General features: G+C 37.8%; 1 protein-coding gene across 3 annotated transcripts in view; it reads left to right on the top strand.

Moving 5' to 3' along the window:
• The window catches only part of LOC145694422 (uncharacterized), a 46,278-nt gene that overhangs the window by 6,293 nt on the left and 14,715 nt on the right, over positions 1-25,270 (top strand). For 2 of the 3 annotated variants that reach the window (XR_014133004.1, XM_081770627.1), the window contains exons 2-3: positions 7,371-7,720; positions 16,354-16,782. Coding sequence is in view for 2 of the 3 variants with exons in the window: in XM_081770627.1 (XP_081626753.1) it covers positions 7,371-7,720; positions 16,354-16,782 (779 nt within the window). In the remaining variant the exon portion in view is untranslated. The remainder of the gene's footprint in view (positions 1-7,370; positions 7,721-16,353; positions 16,783-25,270) is intronic. The other variant, XM_081770628.1, reaches the window with a different exon arrangement.

Genomic DNA, 25,270 nt, shown 5'->3' with positions numbered 1-25,270 from the left:
GGCCATCATTCGAGCGTTGTAACGGTAAAATACTAATTGATGTGGTCAAGTAAGCTACAACCCTAATTGCCCAGTTTTGTTCATGTGTTGTACAGGGTGTCCGAGAATTATCTATACAACTTTACGACGTTATATTGAAAGAAGTTAATGTGATATTTACATGCGGTTTTTTGCATCCAATACAGAAAGTCTTAAAGTCTTTTTCCTGTTCAGTACACCTCTATGTGGGCACCATGTGTGATACGAAGCACATCCAGACGAAGATCAATTTCAGCCCATGTGCGATGCAGCAAATCATCAGTTACTGTCTGAAAAGCAGCAAGGATACGCTGCTTTAGTTGTTCAAGGTTTGCTACCTTCGTAGCGAAGACGATATCCTTAAGGTACCCCCACAGGAAGAAGTCCAGTGGTGTCAAATCCGGCGATCGCGGAGGCCATGATATCGGACCGTCGCGACCAATCCACCTATTGGGAAACACCTCATTCGGGTACCTCATCCAGCTTCAGCCGTTTATGAAGAACATCATGAACCGTAGCCCTGGGCATCTTCAATTCTCTCGCCGCTATGCGAACAGATTTTGTTGGACTACGCACAAAGGCCTGTTTCACTCTTTCCACATCTTCCTGACTGGTACTTGGTCTTCCAGCTCCTTTCTGGTGCAGAACATTTCCCGTTTCCATGAATTGTTTATACCAAGCTTTAATTGTTGCTCTGGTTGGAGGATCACGTGCATACTTGGTCCTTACATTCCGCTGCACCTGAGTCTCCGACTTCGTTTCTATGTACTAGGCAACACACTGTGCTTTTTCTTGTGGTGTCCACATCTTCATTTATTGTTTGCTAACCTGTAAAAGACAAAAGAAGAACCTATAAGACTTTCTGCATTGAATGCAACAAACCGCATGTAAATATCACCTTAACTTCTTTAAATATAACGTCGTAAATTTGTATAGATAATTCTCGGACACCCTGTATCTCGTCCTGCATTTCCTTAATTTCCCATTTCCATATACTTGTCTGAACAACAGGAAAGGAACTAACCATCCTACCCTTAATTTAGTCGTTATCCTAGTTACATTAGGCAAATGTACTGGAGGCTGTTTTAAGACAGAACATACAGACAAAATCAGAATCTAATTTTTGTTTTAAGTAATAATAGTAGTAATAATAAAAAATATAACAAATATCACCATAATTTTGATTGATATGAAGTTGAATGTGGTTTCCAAACTCGGCTCCCTACATCAAAATAAAAATTGCGAACTGTTTAGTTAGAAGATAGCTATGATAGGTAAGGAATAGAAATATTTGCAAATTAAGCGTAAAGATTGGCATTGAGAGGCACTGTTATTGTGGTTCAGTGATTGAGCGCTTATTTCTAGTACAATAAATCCTGGTTCGACCCCAGTCCGTGAAAGTTTCCCGTGGGCAAAATCTTGTCCGTGTTTTTTTTTTTTGGGGGGGAGGAGGGGGAGGCTCTTCCTTCTCTGCCACATTTTCATTCTAACAATTTCATATAGTATTCAGTTCCGTTAATGATTCCTCCTTTACTCTAGAGCATATAATCAAGAGTTGTAAAACATTTCGTACGATTTCTAATATACCATGTAAAAGACTAATATTGGACTTTAACTGGTGTGCATGATTTCATCATATTATTGTTGAGAAATACAAACAGTTCTTCGCATATTGTTACTGAACAATCTTACTTTTTTGTGAAACGTCTGGAAGAAACCTCACCCCACAGAAGTGGTAGTTCCTTACGTATACAAATGAAAGAATGGTTAGACCATTGTCTTCGTGGTATCTACTAATGAGGAAAAAAGAAATAATAATAATAAAACTGGCTACGGCGTGCTTTGCATCGCAGTGTCATTGTGCCCTGACCAGCCAGGACATTGACTACCTACCTAATAATTAGTATACCGACCTTTGGCCCGCACATCAACAATGCGGTTTGGCATGGAGGTATTGAAATCTTGGTAAGTTGCTGGAAGTATGGCGCACTCCTTCTGCACACGTATGTCACTTAATTCTTTTAAATTCCGTGGAAGGGGATGAGCTCGGATCTGACTTTTCAGTGACAACCCAAAACTGTTCAATTGGATTAAGTTTTGGGGCCCATTGCGGCAATTGAAATTCACCACTTTGCTCCTCGAACCGCTGCAGTACAACGTTGGCTTTGACAAGAATCATTGTCCTGCTGAAAGATACCTTTCCCAGCTGGGAATCTGGTCAACATGAATAGTTGTACGCAGGGCCGTGCCGTGGAAAATCAGCGCCCGGGGCGAGAGTATACGACGGCGCCCCATACATATATTCTAACTAATTTTTCCTATCTTTTTTCCTTTTTACTCCCGAATTTTTCGCCCCCCCCCCCCCCCACGGTACGGCCCTGGTTGTAGGTGATCAGCAATGACCTGCCTATAGCTAGGAGCCGGTATTGTGCCCTCTACATGCACTACTAGGCCTATGGATGGTCATGTGAAGGTTCCCAAAATAATATATGGAGCTATTACCGGCCTGTCGTCATCCTGCTGTACCCTGGAAGGCGACGGATTCTGACCCGACCATCGATGTGATGAAAATCAGTATCGTGATTCATCGGGCCACGCAACATTGTGCCATTTCTCTGCCGATCAATGATGATGGGCACATGCTTATTGTTATGATGCCGCACGGTTAAGATTGGTACACGTGTGGAACGTCGGATGCAGAGACCCATACTAGTGCACGGTGAACTGCATTTGTGCTTTGTCCACTGTTGAAGCCTTATGTTACAGTGTCACTAAATTGAACTTTTAAATACTCAGCAACAAAAGTTAACTCTTTCTGATCACATATAATCAAACTAATGAATGAACATAATTGATAGAATCCAAATTACAATGTGACAGAATTGTCGAATAGCTCATTGTTGACACAAACCTAAGAGGATTCGCCGCTTACACAAAGTTTTAAGACCAATCGACTTGAATATCGAGTAACTGATTGTTGACGTGACAGAAAAATAATGGTAAAGAAGCAGTACAGTGCAAATGTAATCACTAAAGTCTGAAAATTATAGGAGCAAAAGTTTACTTCATATTTCTTTTGAAGCATTTCAAGTTAATTTTCTTTTTTTATTAATTTATTTTTATTATTTATTTAACATCCAAAACTATTATTCATTACCGGCTAAGAGGAAACTGAAAAGAATGTCGACTGGGCTCATTCTTAGGCCAGAGTGAAAGTCCCTTTGGAAGGGTCGGGTCCCCGATTAGATTCCCATAGATGCTAGCATTTAGGGGTGGATGAAAGATTTTTTTTAAAAAAAAAAAAGTGTAGTATGTGAAACAAGACAGCCACAAGCATCTCCTGCAACAGATCTCTCAGGCTGCAGGATCTATGATCAGCCACCCCTGCATCGTAGGGTCCATGGGATTATATGGATCTAGGTCTCGCGCCACATTCCATGCTCACCGATGAGATTGTTGTTCATAAATGTTTTCCCTTGTTCAGTATCCGGAAGCGTGCTTTCGGGTGAACGAAATGATTTTAAAGCAACTTCTGTTGTGAAGTAGATCCAAATGATTATCACATGCATCTTGAAAAGCAAGGGCGACTGGCCATAGCATTGTGACGTGTTTGTAATTTTCTTCAAACCTAGACCTTTCCCGATATATGCTTATTTAACATTTTTTAAATGTGTGCTTTTCATGTAGAATAATCCTCGAAGTACTTGCATTTCTGATGATACACACTGCATAAAACACTCAAAGTATTTGTTGATTTGTTTATATATCATATATATATATCTCATCTATACTAAAGTATAAATAACGTGTATGATATATATAATCTATAGTTGTGAATATACTTATCGAATACGGCTTCCGGAAGTTTTCAGGATACAGGTTTGTAGAAAGAGTTTGTTTCGTTTGAGAGTTCAAATACGAAATTGGTACGAATAATTGAATATAAATTCGAAACTTTATGCAAACCGCAATTAAGAATTTTGTTTTTTGTTATATACATAACCTTTCGATGATAGATAAACGAAATAGAGAATAAGTAGCTATTTGGATTATTTTTAGAAGTGGGTCTCTTCTTACAACTGTTAATATTGATCCTAGATATTTGAAATTATCCACTTTTTCGAAAGTGCTGTTTGATATTTTAACGCACGCATGATTTGCTATATTACGATCCCGACGAACTTTCTTATATTTAGTTTTCTCTGCATTTACTTCTAATTAACAGACAAAAGCTATTGTGAAGACGTATGAATTTGTTATGTATTTACATACATTATGAGCTATTTTATTTCGCACATTGTGACTTTTTTATTTTAAATTGAATTTAATGAAAAGCATCATCGTTTAATCACTGTTGTAGTCGCATTTCTTTCTTTCTTTCTTTTTTTTTTAAGGTCATTTACTTTACAGACAAGGAAGATTTCTTGCTGTCTGTCGTCTTATTCTTACATGTGTAATATCTTGATCAGTAAAACAGCAGATTGTTTCCCTGTGCGCATTCCTGTCATCACCACACCTTTGGTTAATCTATGTAGTGTGCACTTTTCAACGTCACAGAAGAAACTGTCAATGAACTAGGAAGTAACCCAGAAAGAACGTTAAACAAAAGGATTGGAAGAGTTTTGGAAGTGGCGGTCGAGATCGGATATCGAGCCAAGCAAGATGTAACAGCGCGAGCAACGCGTATGAGTTATCTAAAAGTTATACCTTGCTCTAGCTCTACGAGCATTTGTCATCATTAACGTTGTTTAGTTGTTGATAACAATATGTAGAGGCACGAGTTTTTCGCACTGCGCGATAAAACGAAATGCGTCAGAATTAAGTAATTTTCAGTTTCTTGACGTTTTATGATATTCTTTGTGTATTTTCATTGGTTTCCGTTGCGCGATATAACGCGAAATTTTAAAAATACGCTTTCATTACTTTAAAAACGCTAGTTTTCTGCTGACGGAACGGTAGAACGTGGCATGAACTGTCCATTTTGGGTGGTTAGGACACGACTATACGGAACATGTTGCCCGTTAGCTATCACCAATCATGGCAGCTGGATGGGGAGTTCCGAAGTGATGATTGTTTGAAGTTTGGTGTAAATGCACTTACATATATGTGACTTCCAACAAGCCATGCCAATTGTGAGAGATTTTTTCCAAGTATGGACGGATAAGTGACATGTAGAATGCTTATATTTAATGTTTAAATGCAACTTGTGCCTATATTTTCAGAAGACAGCAAAACTCTCCTATTCATAGTAAGTTTAGTTACTGATTTTTCTCAGTTTGATTTGAATATATATATATATATATATATATATATATATATATATATAATTTTCTATAAATAAAATTGACATTGTCAAGTGAAATATTCAATGTATTTGTTTTTAGATAAATAATGGTTTATTTTTATAGTGATCTGTGAAGAAAAGGAACAATTGTAAAAATGTCAGGGAATTATTTTCCATAAGAGCTACAAAAGGCGAAATTTTATTTGGAAAATGCGACAAAACGCGAAATATAAAAAACGAAACGCGATATTTTAAAATTCTTAGTGCGAAAAACTCGTGCCTCTAACAATGTGTTGTTGTTTACAAAGTAAACTTCAATCTTGGTTGCGTCAACCACCGCTAAGACACTGACTTCTTTGTTTGAGTCACGCTACATCTTATTTTCCATCTGCTTCACCGTTCACTTGAAAGGAGAGACCAAGGAAATTTACGAATGAACGAGCACCGACTTACCGAAGAAACCATGAGGGGAAAGAACACCGAAGTCTGTCAGCGGGTACTAGTAGATTAACCGAACCTAATAACTAGGGCCCGGAAGTTGAGGAAAAAGCCTCTTTTTTTACGAGTGCCCGAAGACGAGGCTTAACACAATATATGTTCATTTTGGGTCATTGTATGCCAGAAAATGGTGGATTTTGTTTATCTTTTTTTTTTTTTTTTTTTTGCCTTTTTCGACGTTTTTTTTTTCAAAACTTTTCGTAGGTCTTAACGTCTTTTTTTTTTTTCACTTCATCTTTCGACAATAAATTTATTGGCCATTAACTCGAATCACCGCTACCTATTAATAATCTATTTCTTTAGTAAAGAAAATTCCAAAGATAAAACATTCTTCAACGATTAGAGTGATAAGACCAGATCTGCAACAATTACAAGTCAGATAAGGACGCGTAACAGTCCTCCAGCAAGGGGGGTGGTGAGGTTCGAGAAGTTTTCTTATTTTAGTTTGTACTTCAGTTCGTGGAAGTACAGACCGTTAACCTACCAGAAGCTTCTATTTCTTGAGTATTATATTCATTAAATATGTAATTCTAATTAAATTGGGTCTTATTTTTACGTCCCCTTTTTAGGTCCTTTTTCAGGCAATTTTTAGGTCTTCAGCTTCCGAGCCCTGCTAATAGCTATTTTCCTTCACATCAATTTCAACCCTTTCAACATCACATTCTGTCTCTTTTTGTAAATGTTCAACTTTATTTAAGTGCAACCCAGATCATATCCCACAGTTTGTGTTCTACCGAATACAGAATTTACAAAATCCTGGGCGCAACTTGTCAGTTCTGACATCCCCAAAGTGCGATTCATTTAGACGTTATATGAGCTTTTGAACTGACAAGGGATAGCTGCACATGGCGGAGATGTATTTTTTTCTTGTCCCTTTGTTGAGATTCTTCTAATCGAGCTGAACATAATTAGGATTTATTTTGTATTAATTTGATTCATGAAGAAATTAAATCCAGACTAAAAGCAGGGTATTGTGTTATTATTCAGTTCAAACTCTTTTCTCGTCGCGAATTCTAACGAGGAATTTGAAGCTTAAAATGTATAGAACTATAATCATGATTGTTGTGCTGTATAGTTGCGAAATGTTGTCACTTATTCTGGGGGAAAAACACAGACTGAAAGTATAAAATTCTAAGATGAGTATTCGGACCCAAGACGGGAATGGCGGAAGCTTCGTAACTAGGAACTACATAATTTATACCGTTGACCAATCATTGTTATAAAGTCATCGAGTCTAGGAGGCTCAGGTGGGTAGGTCATGTAGCCAGAATGGAAGAAAGTTGGAATACTTTCAAAGTTTTAACTGGAAATGCAATCAGAAAACCACCATTAGGAAGACCTAGGCGCAGACGGGAGGACAATATTAAGATGGATCTCGCAGAAATAGGAATAGAAAGTAGAAACTGGATCCAATTGGCTAAGGACAGAAGTCAATAAAGAGTTTTCATGAACGCGGCATTGAACCTCCGGGTTCCATAGGTCATAGAGTTAGTTAATTTTAAGACAAATGTATATTAAATTTGTTACAAATTTACAGAAGTTTTAAACTAATCTTTCTTTTTTCTCGCAGCGATGCATGCAGGAGTCATCTCCTAATTCGGCGCTTTATGGATGACGGAGCAGAGGAAGAGCTTTATGAGTGGCTGAAACAGCGAGGTCTGTTACGAAGCAAGGTACGGTGTATGAACATTACATGTCCCGCAGGCAATAGTCTCATGAAATGGGCTAAATGTCGTGTGATCGATAAATATGCTTGGGTATGTGAGAGCAACATGTGTCCACGAGTCCAGATGAGGGACAACTCGTTCTTCAGCAGTCTGAAAGGAGAAGTGAAGCTTTTGGTTGCTGCTATTGTCAAGTGGTGTGAAAAAGCACCCACCATAGTCACCTGTCATGCCACAGGTGAGTATTCGCTGCCAGGTACGTTGAAGATCTGAATTATATCTATATATTAGGTTGGTGCAAAAATAATAGCGTTTTTTTTTAAAAAAATTATTAAACTTTAATGCTTAATTTTTTGAAAAAAACTTTCGTTTAACGGTGTTTATGTAATATGCCATTTTAAAGATCAAAGTTCATTGTACTTGTTATTGCAATTGGTTTGGTTCTATTTGTTTTAGGCTAAGTATTACTGGAAAGAAAGCAAATTCGAGCAATCTTGTTTTACGAGTCCAAATGGGACGTAAAGCTGCAGAAACTGCTAGCAATATCAACAAAGCATTTGACCACCGAGCTATTACTGGACGTATAGCTCAACCCTGGTCCCAAAAGCACCATCAAGGAGACGAGAGTCTTGAAGATGAGGAGGGTCATGGACGTCCTTCTGCGGTTGAGGGTCATTGCTGAAGCAAACTTACGCAAAACAACGCGAAAGATGGCAGAAGAACTGCACGCTGATCTTTCAGCAGTTTGACATTTGCATCAAATGGGGCAATCATAGTAATTCGATAAATTGGTGTCTCACGACTTTTTTTTTTTTTTTTTTTTTTTTTTTTTTTTTTTTTTTTTTTTTTTTTTTAAAACGATATGAAGTCTGCTCTGCGCTTTATCTTCGCAATAAAAATGACCCATTTCCTGGTCGCATTGTAATCTATACAACAACCGACACAATGGCTGGAAATTGATGAGGCACCAAAGCACTTTCCCGAACCGAAGCTGCATCGAAAGGTCATCGTTATTGTTTAGCCCTTTTGGGATCTTGTGTTTTTGGGCTATTTTTTAGACTTTCAGTCAAGCAGCTACTGCATCGTCACTATTTATGCTAGGATCATGGTTCATACCTCATTCTCTTCAGAATAGAGCTGGCTTTCAAATGGTACCACTTGCATGTTCATACCATATACCAAAAGCGGGGAAAAAAATGTCAAAGTGAAAATTTCGGAGGGAAATTTTTTTCTCGAACTTTGGCCCCCCTGGACCCCCCTGTGTGAACGTAGCCATCTAAAAAAAATCTGAGAAATACTACTTGGTATACTGAATGTGTGTGCCAAATTTCAAGTTTTTATCTTGAATACCAAGGACGAGAGAAATTTTATCAGGAATTCCCACCATGCCCCAAATTACCGTAAAACACCATGATCTCAGGTAAAAAATTTCCTGACACATCCCTAATTAACCTAGGGTCATGTTTCGCCCATCATCCTCTTCAGAATAGAACTTCCTTTCAGGCGGTATGACTCACGTGTCTCCATCGTGTATCTAAGGCGGGAAAATGAGGAAAAACGGGATTTTTTGGGTCTAAATATCCTTTTTTCAACTTTTAGCCCCCCTGGACCCCCCTGTCTTAACGCAGAGATCTGAAAAAAAAATCTGGTAAATACTACTCGGTGGGCTGAATGTTTATGCACAATTCCAATTTTCCAGGTGCAAAAGTAAGCCCGCCAAAAAAAAATATACCGACAATGTCCCATATTCCCGTATACAGAGGGAAATTTTTAAACATTCCCTGAGACATCCCTAATTACCCTAGGGTCATGTCTCGCCCATCATTCTCTTCAGAATAAAACTGCCTTTCCGGCAATACCATTCACTTGTCCTCATCATGTATCTAAGGCGGGAAAATCCCGTGAAAGGTATTTTTTGGTAAAAATTTCCCTTTTTCAAGGTTTAGCCCCTCTGTACCCCCCTGTTTTAACGCAGAAATCTGAAAAAAATCTGGTAAATATTACTCGGTGGACTGCATGTTTGTGCAAAATTTCAATCTTCTACGTGCAAAAATAAGCCCGCCAAAAATACTTTACATAAACCCCCTCCCCAAAAAGTATTACACGAAAATATAAATTTTAGACTTATGACGTCATCACCTCCTATGTCTCGACGCAGGAAGGTGTGAAACCATACGTAATGTCTTCTACAATGCCTCTGGACTTAAAAAAACCGGACGAAAAAGCTCAAATAGGAGAGTTATAACGCAATGTACATGAAACACCCCGTATGGTACAAAATGTACCATAAGATCCCCAAGGGGTTAGTGGTCGCAAGCAGAATCACTCATTACGACTTTTTGAACCGTGGCGAAACTATCACATCAGAGAAGTATTGCCAGGAAATCGACAGAAATGCACCGTAAAAACTGCAAAATTTATGGCCAGCTCTGGTCAATCAGAAGGGACCAATTTTTCACGACAATGCCAGGCGACATGTCTTACAAATGAGTGCACAAAAATTGGACTGGGATACGAAACAACCTCACCAAATCTTTCTCCCACCGATTACCACTTTTCCAACCACTTATACACCTTCTGGAAAAGGTCTTCGAGATCCAAGTAGCACACTAAAACGTCTTCGAAAATTTCATCGGTTGTAGAACTTAAGATTTGTATGCTACTGGTATCAACAGACATCTTTCTTGACGAAAATGTATAGGTTCTAATGGCTCTTATTTTGGTGAATAAGCTTAAATCTATGCTGAGATATACTATTTAAACTCGATAGTTCAAAACAGTAAATATTTTTGCAGCAATGTGATATATGAACTGAAGTAATCATAGGTTTGTTACATTACATAAAGACCACTGAACAGATAAATGAACCATATTCCACAAGAAGTTGTTGCAGTAAATAATTGGAAGTATTAAGAAGAAATCAGCAAGTTGATTGGACAAAGTGTATTCGTTAATCAGTTGTCGATCGTTACTGGTTGGAATGTTACCAAAGGGCGTCCATCAGGGGAGCAAGGTGGGGCGCTCGGTCCCCTATTTCAGAAGATTGAAAACCCAATAGATGTTTTAGAATAGTTACCGCAAAATTTGAGACTACATTTGAAATATCGCTTATACTTGCCCCCCATCCCTCCTCCCGTGGAAACCACGACATGAGCGTCCTTGAATGTTACAGAAAATAATGTTGAAGTAATTATGAAGGTTATTTAACTCGTTGGTGAAGAGTTGTACAGGTTATGTATGGTATAGTTTGAGAGAGCTCTATTAGAAGATACAATTAATAAATAAGGAAGAAGATACAGGCTCGGCATTTTTTAGGAGTTAATTCTAATTGCGGGGCCCAATATAAATCATGAAGGTAAATACAACGTAATGTAACCTAACCTAACCAAAATTAGGCTATAGTTATCAAAAAAGTATGAATTCTTAGGGGGGGGGGAAATTCTACCACCCGTGATTAGAATTTATCTTTTTGTAGTAGTTGAGTTAAACAGAAACGTAGTTTTTTTCCTAACAGTATTATGGAATTATTTCCATCACATGATTGAATAGAAGTCTTGGGGTCTGCTTACGAAGAACTTTTTTTTTTTTTAATATAATTTGTGTTCCGTATGCTCTGTAAATAATTATAATACGGACATCACAAATGTGTATCATAAAGTATATCATATCCGTAGACACAGGATTACAGATATTGAAGTATCTTTCAGGTATTAAAGATTCCTGTACTAATAAAGGTCATATAGTGTCTACTGTTGACTTACACCATAGAGCAGCCGTGAATGGACCGCTGGTGTGCCGCGAGGAAGCGAAACAAAATTATTAATTTTATAGCAATCAAATTGCAAAACGTAGGGAAAAATGTATATTTGTATTTCACATTACTATGAACCTCTACTGTGAAACTACAATTTTAAGTTTCATACCGGGTTACTGTTCTGAACATTTCTAATGTTGAAAAAAATGGTTTTCATTATTATGACCATTATTGCTTCTTTATTATTGCAGGGGGGCGCGGTGGCTCAGTGGTAGAGCGTTCACCTCTGGTGCTTGGGGTCTCGGGTTCGATCCCAGCCTCCGCCAAGTGAACGTTGTGGTGGACAAACACCGTGCTCGTGGGTTTTCTCGCGGTTCTCCCGTTTCCTCCCACTTTCTTCATTCCACCATTTCACTCATCTCTCATAATCACCGTCTCCTTTAGCCTAACCGGCATAACCGTGGGACGTAAAACTTAAAGATTTCATTTCATTTCATTTTATTATTGCAGACTATTTCGTAACTTGAAAATTTAAAATATCATTCAATCCTTTCGACAAATTACCTACATTTGTGTTTTAAAAGTAAAAGAGATTTGTTTATTCGTTCGTTATTTAGTGATCTTCCTTCTTAGTAAAAGGTTGGATACAGTTTTTAAAAACGAAGGCGTAATTTCAAAAAACCTGAGTCCAATATTTCATTGCAATTGTTTTCTATTTTAATATTAGAATGAAAAATAAGCATAATGATTTACCACGGGGAAACAACCGTGATAGAACTTTGTTCTCTGTAAGAAGGAGATCAATAATCACAGAAAAATGCCACTTTGTTTTATATTTACAAATAATAATATCTATAAGTATGCCGTGAGAATCCAAGTAACACTCGTAGTGTGTCGCAAGTTGAAAAAGGTTGGGAAACGCTGCCATAGAGAATATTAATACTTATGTGGTGCGTCAAGAGTTATCATTTTCCTACAATATGTATGGATCGTTCAATATATAAAATTCCTGAAGGTGTAAAATATTTATTTTTAAAGGTACATCTGTTGTAAACTATATTTGCATGTGTAGGTAAATCCTTCTTCACATCATCTGTTTCAAAACGTTCACCCTGCACCAGAAAAAGATTGAAGTAACTTGGCGCTAAATTGAGGCTGTATGGTGAGTGGGACAGCCGTTCCTATCGTAATTGTTCAATTTTATGTCTTGTGTGCGTGCTGAGTGCGGGTGGGCGTTATCGTTGAGAAGAGACCTGGTCACTTATGTCGAATTGCATTTCCCTGAAGGAGAAGAGTTCAGGGTTCGTCATAAGCGACTTGGACTCATGTGAACTGGTGATGAAGAAGTAAAGTGGAATGTAAGGAGAATGCTACATAGCCAAAGCTTTTTTTTTTTTTTTTTTTTTTTTTCAAAGAGTTTGGACAAATTGGTGCTACGGTGAGACAAATGTCTGAATCTCAATGGGGCTTATGTGGAGAAGTAAGGAAGGACTCACCTACACTATGTATGTATAGTTGATAAATGTGTCTTAAAAAATATATTTTTTTATATAGCTTAGAGAAACTTGTACAGGGTGTTTCAAAACAACACTGACAACGTTTGGGAGGTGATTCCTGACACCAAGATAAGATAAAAAGTATAGACCAACCTGGGTGCACAAATGCTTCCTTTCGGAGTTATAGGCTGCCGAAAGCGTGAAAAAATGAACTTTAAAGGTCCATAGCTCCAATATTATGAGACCTACCGTAGTTGGGTCAAAATTTTACTAAGGAACTAATATGTGGTCTATCCAAAAATACATGCTTCACAATCCTGCAGTACTTCCGCAACAATTTTTATAGAGGTAGTTAGTGAGTACTTCAGATTATATGCCCGTAACCAAACTGCCTGTACAAAAATTGTTGCGTGAGTACCTTAGGATTCTGAAACATGTATTTTTGGATTGAGCACATATTAGTGCCTAAGTAACGTCTTGACCCGACTACGGTACGTCCCATAGTTTTGGAGCTATGGACCTTTAAAATTCATTTTTTCATGTTTTCGGCAGCCTATAACTCCGAAAGGAAGCATTTGTGCACCCAGGTTAGTCTATACTTTTCATCTTATTTTGGTGTCAAGAATCACCTCCCAAACGTTGTCGGTGTTGTTTTGGAACACCCTGTATATTGAACGACCCACGTATTTTGCAGACCGCACTGTTTGCTTTCATACAGCCCTACAGATTACTTTTTGAACCACTTAATTCATTAATTTGTTCTTTCCGCTTTTTTTCCGTCATGTTTGTGGTAAAAATAATAACTTTAGCACTTAAAGTTGAAATTTAGTAGATAGTATGACTTTACTTTTCCGAGGAATTGGAAAATTGTAACACGGAACTTCTATTTTCCTTGTTGAAGCAAACAGTGTTTCCTTATCCATTAATATTAAGGTAGATGGATGTGTAGCGTAGTCCGCTGAATCGAATGCTCTGGAAATTTTGGTGCAGTGTGTTGAATCAAAGTGTGAAAATTTCGATGCAATGACAGTAGGTAGTATTATTTGCTCTAATATGACACAGTTCCATTTCTTGTCTAAACTATATTCATGCGCATTTAATTTTGAATCCTTGTAGTAGGAGAATATGAGGGCAGAAAGTATCATACGTTTTGATAACAATGAACGAACAAAATTGTATTATATACATTTCAAAGGTACACTCTTAAGCTATTTTTCAACATCATCACCGTACAAATTAAGACACTTATGCTGTGCCACAAGCTTTTCAATGCCGTCGCGGTAGAAATCTGTCGCCTGCGATTTCAACCACTGGCTTACACTGGGATACAGTTATACCGGCGTCAGTATCAAAGCATTGTATAGCGAGCCATATCTTCGTCGATGGTAGTCGCTCGGCACCAAATCCAGGCTGTATGGTGGGTGATCGAAGTTCCCATCCAAAACCATTCAAGAGCTCTCGGGTACGCGTGGCCGTGAATGGACGTGTGTTCACCATTACCTGACTCTAGACCTTTACTTATTATTCCATGTCCGTACACTTTACACACTTGGCGATAAGTTTCAATTAGCTTTTTTTTTTTTTTTTTTTTTCATTTCATCAAAAACCTAATCACAGAACGCATCTCACAAGAGGCAGAATTTTCTATCGCAGCGTACATTCTAACACGTCACGGAAAGCATAGTAAGAGCGTCACAGTCACGCTTCTACAGCTGGATGCGTACTGAGTGTGGCAACGTTCTGATACCAAAATGGCGACTCTAGTCCCGTCCACTGCTGTGACAGGCCAAAACGTCTGGCACTCTGGACAGCCCTCGTAGTAACTCTTTTGACTCACTATACAAGTAAAAATATTCGCTTTTCATATATAAATTAGTGCGTTACTATGCATACGCTGGTGTACTTTACCATAGTACTAAGCCTTTGGTTTCCAGCGGCACAAACTTCTGCATTTTACTTTTATTATCTTTCTACAATGGTGTCTATATACCTTTTAGTACCGCCGTATACTGTTATTGATGAGTCATCTCCCTATTATTATATTGTACACTCTGTACAAATACATATCATAATCTTCACAAATTTATACATAATAAGTAACGAGCGTGTCCATCATATACAGCTTCGCCATACACACCTCTCCATTATTTAAACACAGAAGGACATACTCAAACCTAATGTCCATCCAATTCCCTTTATTTAGGGTACATTAACTCAAACTTTACATTACCCAAAACTACACTACTGTAAACACTCCAAATGGAGAGGTATCTCTAACGTATGTACACTGACTCAGAAAAGCAGTTAAAATACCTGGAAGAAATGGTCCGATGTAATTTCGGAGATGTGCCTACCATTATTAGAGTGACGGCTAAATATACTGTACAACGATATATATATTGCACCGTTCTTTCTGGAGAACTTTTAAAGCACAACTGCAAAATTAAACCTCTAATTGCTGTAAATAAAAATACAATGTTGCGTTAATTAAGTTTCTGTAATTCGGACTTATTTCGGGTTCATTTGATTATCACACGAGCTCGGGCCAGGCTAGGGCCTAAATGCTAAAACATATTTCGGACTCGGGGTCGGGCCTCATATTGTAAATTCACGGTCCGGACCCGGTCCGGGCTAAAAATTCAGGCCCGTGCAGACCTTTACACCAGAATGCATTAGTATTGTCACCATCTGACCGTGTTATCAGGCCTTATAGCGATAACACACACACACAAGAGGCATGCGAAATGTCAGATGGCTGGTGAGCTCTTTGAAGGGTCACGGAGGATAACAGTGCTCGTGTGAGATAACATTACAAGCATTTGACAAGTTTTTGAAAGGGACCTGCATCTGCATCTGGCCGCCTGGTTGAATCGTGCAGTATCCAGGCATGTAGAGTATTTGAGTGTAACATTAGCCTGATGTTGGACTGAATGATAACGTGGCAGAAACCACACGCTTAATTCAGTCAAAAGAACCACACGCGTAATTCCTGTTCTAGTCCAGTATCTACTGAGCTAGTCAAACCAGAGTCTAATGACTGCTAGTGCCAACTGAATTATGGGAACTACTGTTCTATACTAGCTAGTCAAGTAGCTGCTATACTAGCCAAACCAGAGTCTAATTTGCGTGGATTTTTCTCTTTCACATCTGGCAAATGCCGGCATGGTATCTCAAATAATGGTTCCATGCGGAAACATTTCTTCCTCCCCAATTCGCCGGTCAGTTTGATCGCCGAGGGACGTAATCCCTCGTACGTGATGGGCTAACTTGGCCATATATACTGAAAGCCCAGAAATCCAATTCCTAATATTCTAATCTGCGTACTTCACCGATCTCCTTCGTGGCTAAGCGGTTAGCATACGCAGCTTTTGGCGTAGGAGACCCACATTCGATTCCCGGCAGGAGCTCATATGGTTCGGATGTCACGTTAAGCTGCAGGTCTACGTCTCATGTAGTGTCGCTGCTGGAAGGGAGGCAAAACTGAAAATGAAATCGAAATATTGGCCTGAAGTTAACATATCAGTTGTAGACAAATTAAAACTGTAAGTTTTCACCGATAATGTAACTTGATCTTTACATACAATTAAAGATTAATAGTGCTCTTTTTGATGTGAAAATAATGTTTTATTTTTCTCATAGGTCTTAAACAAGTTCTTGTGGAGAAGCTTTATAAGAAATGTATGGATGTTACAAATAGGTACATTGTGCAACACCCCAAAGACTGGATCCTTGGTGATGTGAATAAAGTGGTGGTGGTGGACATTTACCCAGATGGTTATATGCAGCAGGATCTAGATTCTGAAGTGAACTCTGCCACCACTAAGAAGATCCTGTGCATTGCAGATATTAGTACAATGCCTGCGAAAGTGTTGGTTCATTTATTGACGAACAAGCGAGAAGCAACAATCATCGAGTATATCGAACGCCATGTGAGACGAGGGTCGACTCTGGTAGTCAATGAGAAGCTGGGCTGTTCACGCATTCAGATGAAGACTGGGTTGTGTTGCATCCACGTTGAAAGCTTGCAGGGACTTGATTCTCCAGGAAGATCAATAAAGGAGAATTTGAGTAAGTTATCTATTTGAATTGTAGACCTACAAACTGTGCTATGCTTTAAGTATAAAGTTTTCAGAACACCTGTGTCCATCGGGTTTGTCGACAGGTAAATTCTCAGTAAGAATAGCGATTTTATATATTCACGCTCAGGGGGTTTCAGAACTATGGGAACAAACCAGAAGGTAATTCTACAAATGAAAACCAGAAAAATGGTCCCCATCAACTTACGTCTAGCAGTGACTAATTCAGGAGTCAAAGACTCCGAAATCATGGATAATAAATTCTCGAGCTGAATATTTCGAAAATGTGTCCATTATAGATTCGTATCTTGATCTATCCAAACACAAACATTTGAGGAATACACAGTTGCATCATTAGCTCTGTGACATAATACACAATTACATCATTAGCTATGTAACATACAGTTACATCATTAGCTATGTGACAGTACATAGTCACATCATCAGCTATTTCACATAATACATAGTCACATCATTAGCTATGTGACAATACATAGTCATATTAGCTATGTGAAATAAATACAATTACCTCAGCTATGTGGCATACACAGTTACATCATTAGTTATGTGATAATACATAGTCACATCATTACCCATATCACATAATACATAGTCACATCATTAGCTATATGACAATACATAGTCACATTAGCTATGTAAAATAAACAAAATTACATTAGCTATGTGACATAATACATAGTCACATCATTAGTTATGTCACATGATACATAGTCACATCATTATCTATGTAACATAATACATAGTCACATTAGCTATGTGAAATAAACACAATTACATCATTAGCTATGTGACATAATACACAATTACATCATTAGCTATCTGACATAATACTCAGTTACATAATTAACTATGTGACATAATCGACAGCTCACAAACGAATAATCAGTGGTTTCATTCATGCTCATTTACGCCCGTGTATACTTCCCAAAGTTGCCAGGGATCTTCTCCGCCGTATGAGAAAATTACAGGCGCCACAACTGCATATTTCTCATATATTAGGTTATGAATAGATTAGGTCTTTGGATAGATTAGGTTATGCGTGTATAATGGGTAATTTTACTCGAAAATTGATTATTGCATGATTTTAGAAGTCTGTAACTCCTAAACTACTCATTGCTGGACATGAGTGGGTTGATAGTAACTTTTTTCTTGTTTTCACTTCTAGAATCACCTTCCAAACTTTGCCCCATAGTTCGGAAACATCTCGTGTCTATATAGATTCAATGGCCTCCCTTGACCCTCTCAAGCCAGAAATTATAGGAATGTAAAACGAAATCAATAATAGATAGCGAGAAGTTTTTTTTTTCAGTTCTGCAAGAATGGATTCCATCTCTACCCATATCTTTCTACTAAAACCGGAAGCGAGTAGAAAGCCACTACCACTTCCTGGTTCATTATTGATCCTCATACAGCAAAAATTGTAATACGTAAATGAAGATAAGGATGACGATATAAAAGACAGTTTTTACGAAGAAGTGCAACGGATATTTGACCAAGTCCCGCGATACCATATGAAAATTCTGTTAGGGGATCTCAATGCGAAGGTAGGACGAGAGGATATTTTCAAACCGATTATAGGGAACGAAAGTCTGCATAAGGAAAGTAATGACAACGGTGTTAGACACGTGAACTTTGCAACATCCAAAAACCTAATCGTGAAGAATACAAAATTCCCACATCGCGACGTTCATAAATACACTTGGACATCACCAGACGGGAAAACACATAATCAAATTGATCACGTTTTAGTAGATAGAAGAAAGCAATCTAGCATAATTGATGTCCGGTCGTTTAGAGGTGCTGATTGTGACACTGATCACTACTTGGTAGCAGCAATAATACGAGAGAGATTATCGTTGAATAAAGGTAATATTTATTGTCCGAATAGTGGAGAGCTTTTGTGAACGCGGCATTGAACCTCCGGGTTCCGTAGGCCATATAGTTAGTTAGTTAGTTAGCGAGAAGCAGGTTTTTGGTGTCGATCGAGGATCCCAGGAATAGATTTAATCTACTTTTTCACTCTTTATTGAAACCGGAAATGTTAGAAGTCTACTACGACTTATGGTTTCAGTATTGATTCTCATTGAACAAGAATTAAGATACAGCGTGAAACCATTTTTACCGGGCAAAAAACAACAACAAATGTTGAATTAGTCCTTCTGGTTTACGGACGAAATGATCGTGACCAAAGCTCCAGCGCGAGATGAAGTATCGAAGGTATGATACGATATTTTCAAGGAAACGAAATAGAAGCGAGTGCATGATGAGGTTTCTTTGTATCTTGAATTGTGTTCCTTGTTATGAAGCCCCATTGTCTATGAGATTGCCTTTGTTTAAGTTCAATTTTAGATACTTGCCAAGAAAAGGAACTTACGCATTAAGGTATCGCATATTAATTATCTTTTTCATGTACAGTAGGTTTGCTCGCTTTATTTTTTGGATATATCCAATATTGGGTAATTAGATTTTCTTCCTGTCCCTTTCGACTTCGAATTAAACAGGTCAGTGTATATCACAATATATGACATGATAATAATCAGTCTGAATTCCAATATAATGCCACGGGGCGTTTTACAGCTTCCTTTACTTGCTTTTTTCCCTCCAACTTCTTTTCTCGATCTGATGAAGCATGTAGTGAAAGAGCTGATCCTAAGACGCCCTTTTTTTTCGATTTTTTTCCCTCCAAGATCAAGGTGTGTCTTAGATTTGAGTTATGAAAATTTAGGCCAGATTAGATGGAGTTTTCTCAAAAAATTGCTAATCCCGTTAGTCACGATTCTGTAAAAATTGTGAATTTAGACATCAAAAGTAGAAGAATTGGAAAAGATGGTGATGCCGATGAGGAAGCAGATGATGAGCAGTAACGTTGTAGTGCCCTTTCTTTCACCGTTCTGGTACGGCGCAAGCAATACCACAATAAGTGTTATGCTTAACATTAGAGCATCGGACTTCCAAGAGCTGATTCGTTGCCAACGTAGGACAGGCTAACAAGGAAGGAAACAGGACCTTAGCACATCAGGAATAAATACGCAATGCATTCCATAAGATGACAATGGAAATCGAATACAAGTATCGAATATTGACCTGCTTGTATTATCATTAATGTATATAGTACACAAACAGTTGTCCTCTCATCACCTCGGTATAGTCAAAACGTTATGCCAATACAATTATATGTAAACATTCATATATCTCCAAAGTTATCCCCATTAACATCTAGGTTACTTAATAGCATTCCTGTTCTAGATCTGACTCATCCCAATGCACATAATTAATATTTATTAATTGTACATCATCAATTAATTCTTCAAATTATCGCACTTTCATCATATATACTATATATATCAATAAACATTTATATTATATTTATACTAACAGCAGAAGGATGAACACTTAATTACAGGAAGCAAACTGAATCATTTGAGATAGCTAAAACATACACATATAATAACCGATTAAACAAGTATGAATGTGTATAGGCATCTGTTGTCAACTTTGTGATGAACTTAGCAATACATGTACCTTATTCTTCCTGATGCAAAAGACGTTATTTATAAACAGGAGAGAGAATAAACCCAGTTGCGGAATCCTCACGGATTCCAGACTATTTAAACCACTACGACAAATTCATGTTTTCTTCTCTTGATCAACACTACTATATAAAGTTATTTTTTATTTAATCACTAATTGTAAAAAAACAGCAGAAAATATCAATTTACCAGAAGAAAACGAAGATAACTGGCTATAATTTCTTGGCCATTAACGCCAATACACCGGTGGCGCAGATTAATTATAATCCAACATTAACTTATATAGCGAAATAACAAAAATAATAGCATAAATGCAATACTAACAATAACCAATAAAGTTTTGGTAATGGTAAAGATAAACAATAAGGGCATATTAAAAGAAAAATAATCTTATCCTGTAATGGAGACCAAACGGGTCCATTACAACGTGTCGGTGTTGTTTTTGCGAGTGTGAGTGCAAAACAGAAGAAAAGAAACAAGTTTAAATAGTTGTTGATTAATTATTTGTTTGTTTGTTTGATATATATATATATATATATATATATATATATATATATATATATACACAATACTGGTATAATGGATTGCTATAAAACTTACGCAAGCAAGGTTGTACATAATTACATTAGGAAAAAAAGTACCTGCAGATACACATGAATATATACCGTAAATTCCAGCAGTAAGTTCAATGTTTCATTATTTTCCCATAACATTATTTGTTTTCCCATGTTTATTAATTTTTTTTCATTCTTTAAAATCAATGCAGGTTTTTTTTTTTTTTTTTTTTTTTTTTTTTTTTTTTTTTTTTTTTCATTTTTCCCAAGGGCGCGTGCTACATTCGAGGATTTTTTTTTTTTTCAATTTTTGAAGGAAAAATTGGGGGTGCGTCTTACATTTGGGGATGTCAGGTTCGTGTAAATACGGTATATGAAGCAGTACTTTTAAACCTGTTAAATTTCTTTATAAAAGTTGTTTGACTAATCAAAGACTGAGATAAAGTGCTTAACCCCTTGAATCCTAGCCCAATAGATAGAATGCAGAACCTCACGACCATGCTAAGCGGAGCATTGGGCAACAAATAATGCAACCAAATCATCAAGTACGAGCTCTCTCGTGGCTAAGCGTGGTAGACCCGGGTTCGATTCCCGGCGAGAGCTCATGTGGTTCGGATTCCACGTTAATCAGTAGGTTCACGTCTCATATAGCCTCGCTGCTGAATGGAACGTTAAACTCAAAATCAACTCAACTCAAATCATCAACCACATTGGTTGCTAATTCATTCTCCTCTTCCTCCGAAACATAATCTGACGAACTATAACCCTTCTTTTCGTCCATGTTCTACTGGTTTTGTGATACAAGAACAAAAACACGCGTCTCATAAATAGCAGGGGTTCTTACTCTCAGCATCAGATGGCATAACGATCGTTCTTTGCTCATTACTTGCAAAGGTCACGTGCTCTAATGATGCTACAGCAACACGTAGACTTTGGTCCTCCCCGACTAGAATTATTCGTACGTTTTCGTGGCCATTACCATGCAAGAATATTTCCTCTTCAGTTGTTATAACTAGCTACGTACGGGCCGTACATACTGGTAGGGAAGAATGCAGGCTGGACTAACGTACGTAGTGGCAGTCAAGCGGTTAAGCTAGAAACCTAAAATTCGGACAGTACATAGGATTTATAAACGTAAGAAACCATTAAGAATTATTTTAATAAAATCGATGTAGAATTGGAGGAAATGGGGATTGCAGTTACAGTATATCCATATCTCGTAATCCCTTAAGCTTCAAGACATGACATGTGGTATTCAGGGTTTTCATTTGAAAATAATAAAATATGTTTCAACTATATATATATATATATATATATATATATCGGGTGTTCTAAAAATGGCGCCCACGGACCTCAGAACATTACTCTGCAAGTCATAATAAAGCAAAATATATATTTGCATATCTTTCGTGACCTTATCTGAAGACACGAACTGAACAATGTGGCAACGTCGCAAGTAAAGAACCATAGAGTAAATCTACTAATTTATCAAACAGTTGCATCGATTCTTTCCAGATGACAGTTAAAGTCGATATAGATGAATACTAGCGTAATTTTTTATTGTAGGAATCGATTCAACTGCTTGTTATATTCGCAGAATAATGCTAATGCCTGCAAGTTAATTTTTTCGACGCTGCCACATTGTGAAACTTCGATTCCCCATAGCGGATGAAGGAGGCATCGGAAGATAAAACATCATATAACATTTTCGCGTTATTTTGGCCTCTTAAAATAGTGCTCTGTGGTCCGTGGGCGCCATTTTTGGAACACCTGATTGATACATATATAGCCTAAAGGAAAGAAAAAGGGGTGGATGATGCAATTATAATACATCGTCCCACAATTAAGTAATGAGATTGATTTTATTGTGACGAAACAGTGAATGCAATCTGTAAACCAAATATATACGTTCGAAAGAGTAATTCCTCCTCTACAATCTGGCAACACCGCATTATCGCATGTGAAGTATGACGGGAAATGCGACGCCATTACCAGCAGGCTCCGAGAGATCCTGGTCATGCTAGCAGCATAGAGCAGAGAGTGAATATCAAATTCAGTGTTAAACTGGGTAAAAATGCCACAGAGACTGTTAATTTGATGCGGAGAGTGTATGAGGATACGGAGAAACTTAGACTTCAGAGTCAAAAGTGAAGACAGTACTTCTGTTTCTACGAGAGTAAAGTTATCATTCATCATGGATTTGTACCAGAAGGTCATACAGTGAATGCCCAGTTTTATTTAAGTGTTTTGGGACGTTTTATGAAGAGAACTAGTCGTGTTCGGGCTGAATAAGCAGCCCCAGGTATCGGGTTTCTTATCTATGACAAGGCACCCGTTCACCGGGCAGTACATGTTCAGGAATTTTTGGCCAAAAAAAAAAAAAAAAGTGTGTGCTGGAGCACGCCCCTATTCTCCCTGTGGCCATTTTCTGTTCCCTAAATTGGAGTTTCCATTAGAATGACGACTTTTTGACAATGTTGAAGACCATTGGCGTAGGGAAGGGGTGGGCCCAGGGGGGTCGGCCCCCCTCCAAAGGGTTTCGACAATTCACTTTGGTACTTTGATATTTGTAATTTTTTCTCGGAAGAAACAGAAATTGCCTTTCATGTACTCTATTTTAAAACAAAATATGTCACTAAACAGCTCCTAGACAAGCTGTGTTCGCCAACATCGTCTTTGTTCTTTAAAATGTCAGAATTTGGGGTCTTTATTATTATTATTATTAAAATACATTCTGGCTCAACAAACGCATATATATATATAATATGACTCGGAACACGAAGGCCCACCCCAAATAAAAATTCTGGCTACGCTACTGTTGAAGACTCCAAGCAGCTGTGACAACGATATTACAGAACATACCACAAACTGAGTTACAGAGGTCGTTCTACTTTTTGCGTGATCGTGCCACTCGCTGTATTGACGCAGGAGGGATGTACTCTGAATAATAGAGATATTATTACATTATCTTTGTTTGGTTATACAGGGTGTCTACCGGAAATGAAAATGAAATGAAATCTTTGAGTTTTACGTCCCACGGTTATGCCGGTTAGGCTAAAGGAGACGGTGATGAGAGATGAATGGAATGAAGAAAGTGGGAGGAAACGGGAGAACCCCGAGAAAACCCACGCACACGGTGTTTGTCCACCACAAAGTTCTCTTGGCGGGAGCATGGTTTGAACCAGAGACCCCAAGCACCAGAGGTGAACGCTCTACCACTGAGCCACCGCGGCCCCAGGGTGTCTATCGGTCACGAAAGTCATGAAAAAGTCACGAAATCAGAAAACGCTCATGCAAGTCAAGAAAAAGTCACGAAATTTAGCTTTTGGGTCACGAATTTATTTTTTTTTTTTTTTTTATCTGTACAGTATATAAGGACAGAGTGGAAAATTTTGTTTTATAAAACGTAAAAATTCACCACCAAAAATGTCTATGGTCGACTGACTTTTGTAGACGCTACCAAATCGTAAGCAAAGCATGCTACTATCGCATGCATGAAAATTCGGCCTATTCGCACGTGAGAATGTTGCGAAATTTTACGGTTTAGTAAAGAAAAAGTCACGAAAAAGTCACAAAATTTCATTTTGGAATTTTAGTAGACACCGTGTTACAATAAAATCAGTCCCATTACTTAATTGTTAGACGGTGTATGTTAAAACAGTATAGTCTCTTAAGGTTAGAGATATGGTATTTAGGCTTTTCATGTAAAATAATTAAGTGTTTCAACGTTTTCTAATAATTGACCTAAAATGGAAGAAAAAGGACGAAGCGTTCAAATTTTGTCTGAGACTTCAAGTTAAATAAAATAAAAATAATCTTTAATTAATGTCCTACTGTTTCGTAACTTTAAATTAGCAAGATTTTAGTTACTAATTGAATAATGATTATAGAATATTGTTATAGTTATCCTCGGTAGAAGGACAATACTACTTCAGACAGGGGCGGATCCAGGACCGACTTCTGGGGGGGGGGGGCGGTGGGTTGTCATGCTGTTACTTTTAAGGACTCCAAACTTTGGAATGGGTTTTATTTATATATATAAAATAAGAAAGTTTTATTCTTCTGGGGGGGGGGCGATCGCCCCGATCACCCCCCGCTGGATCCGCCCCTGACTTCAGATGCATCTTGATTTTTATTTAAGAAGTTACATAGAGGAAAGGGTTACAAATAATTATAGAATTTATAAATTTTTTACAATATTACGCCTGTCATGGAGGAAGACCTCCATGCACGAACTTCTTATGTATTCTTTCTTAGCATAATTAACGAAGTACTTACAGGAAGATTGGACTGTACAGGCTGAGGTCCATTACTAACAAGGATCCAAAGGTCGATTCACGATGCTCGTTCTGACTGATTCAATGACTGACCAAAT

The sequence above is a fragment of the Thermobia domestica genome, chromosome 9 (genome assembly GCF_964235325.1).
Source record: "Thermobia domestica chromosome 9, izTheDome1.hap1.1, whole genome shotgun sequence".
Taxonomy (NCBI): Eukaryota; Metazoa; Arthropoda; class Insecta; order Zygentoma; family Lepismatidae; genus Thermobia; species Thermobia domestica.
The sequence above is the reverse complement of the archived record's forward strand: the minus strand, read 5'-3'. Positions and strand labels throughout refer to the sequence as shown.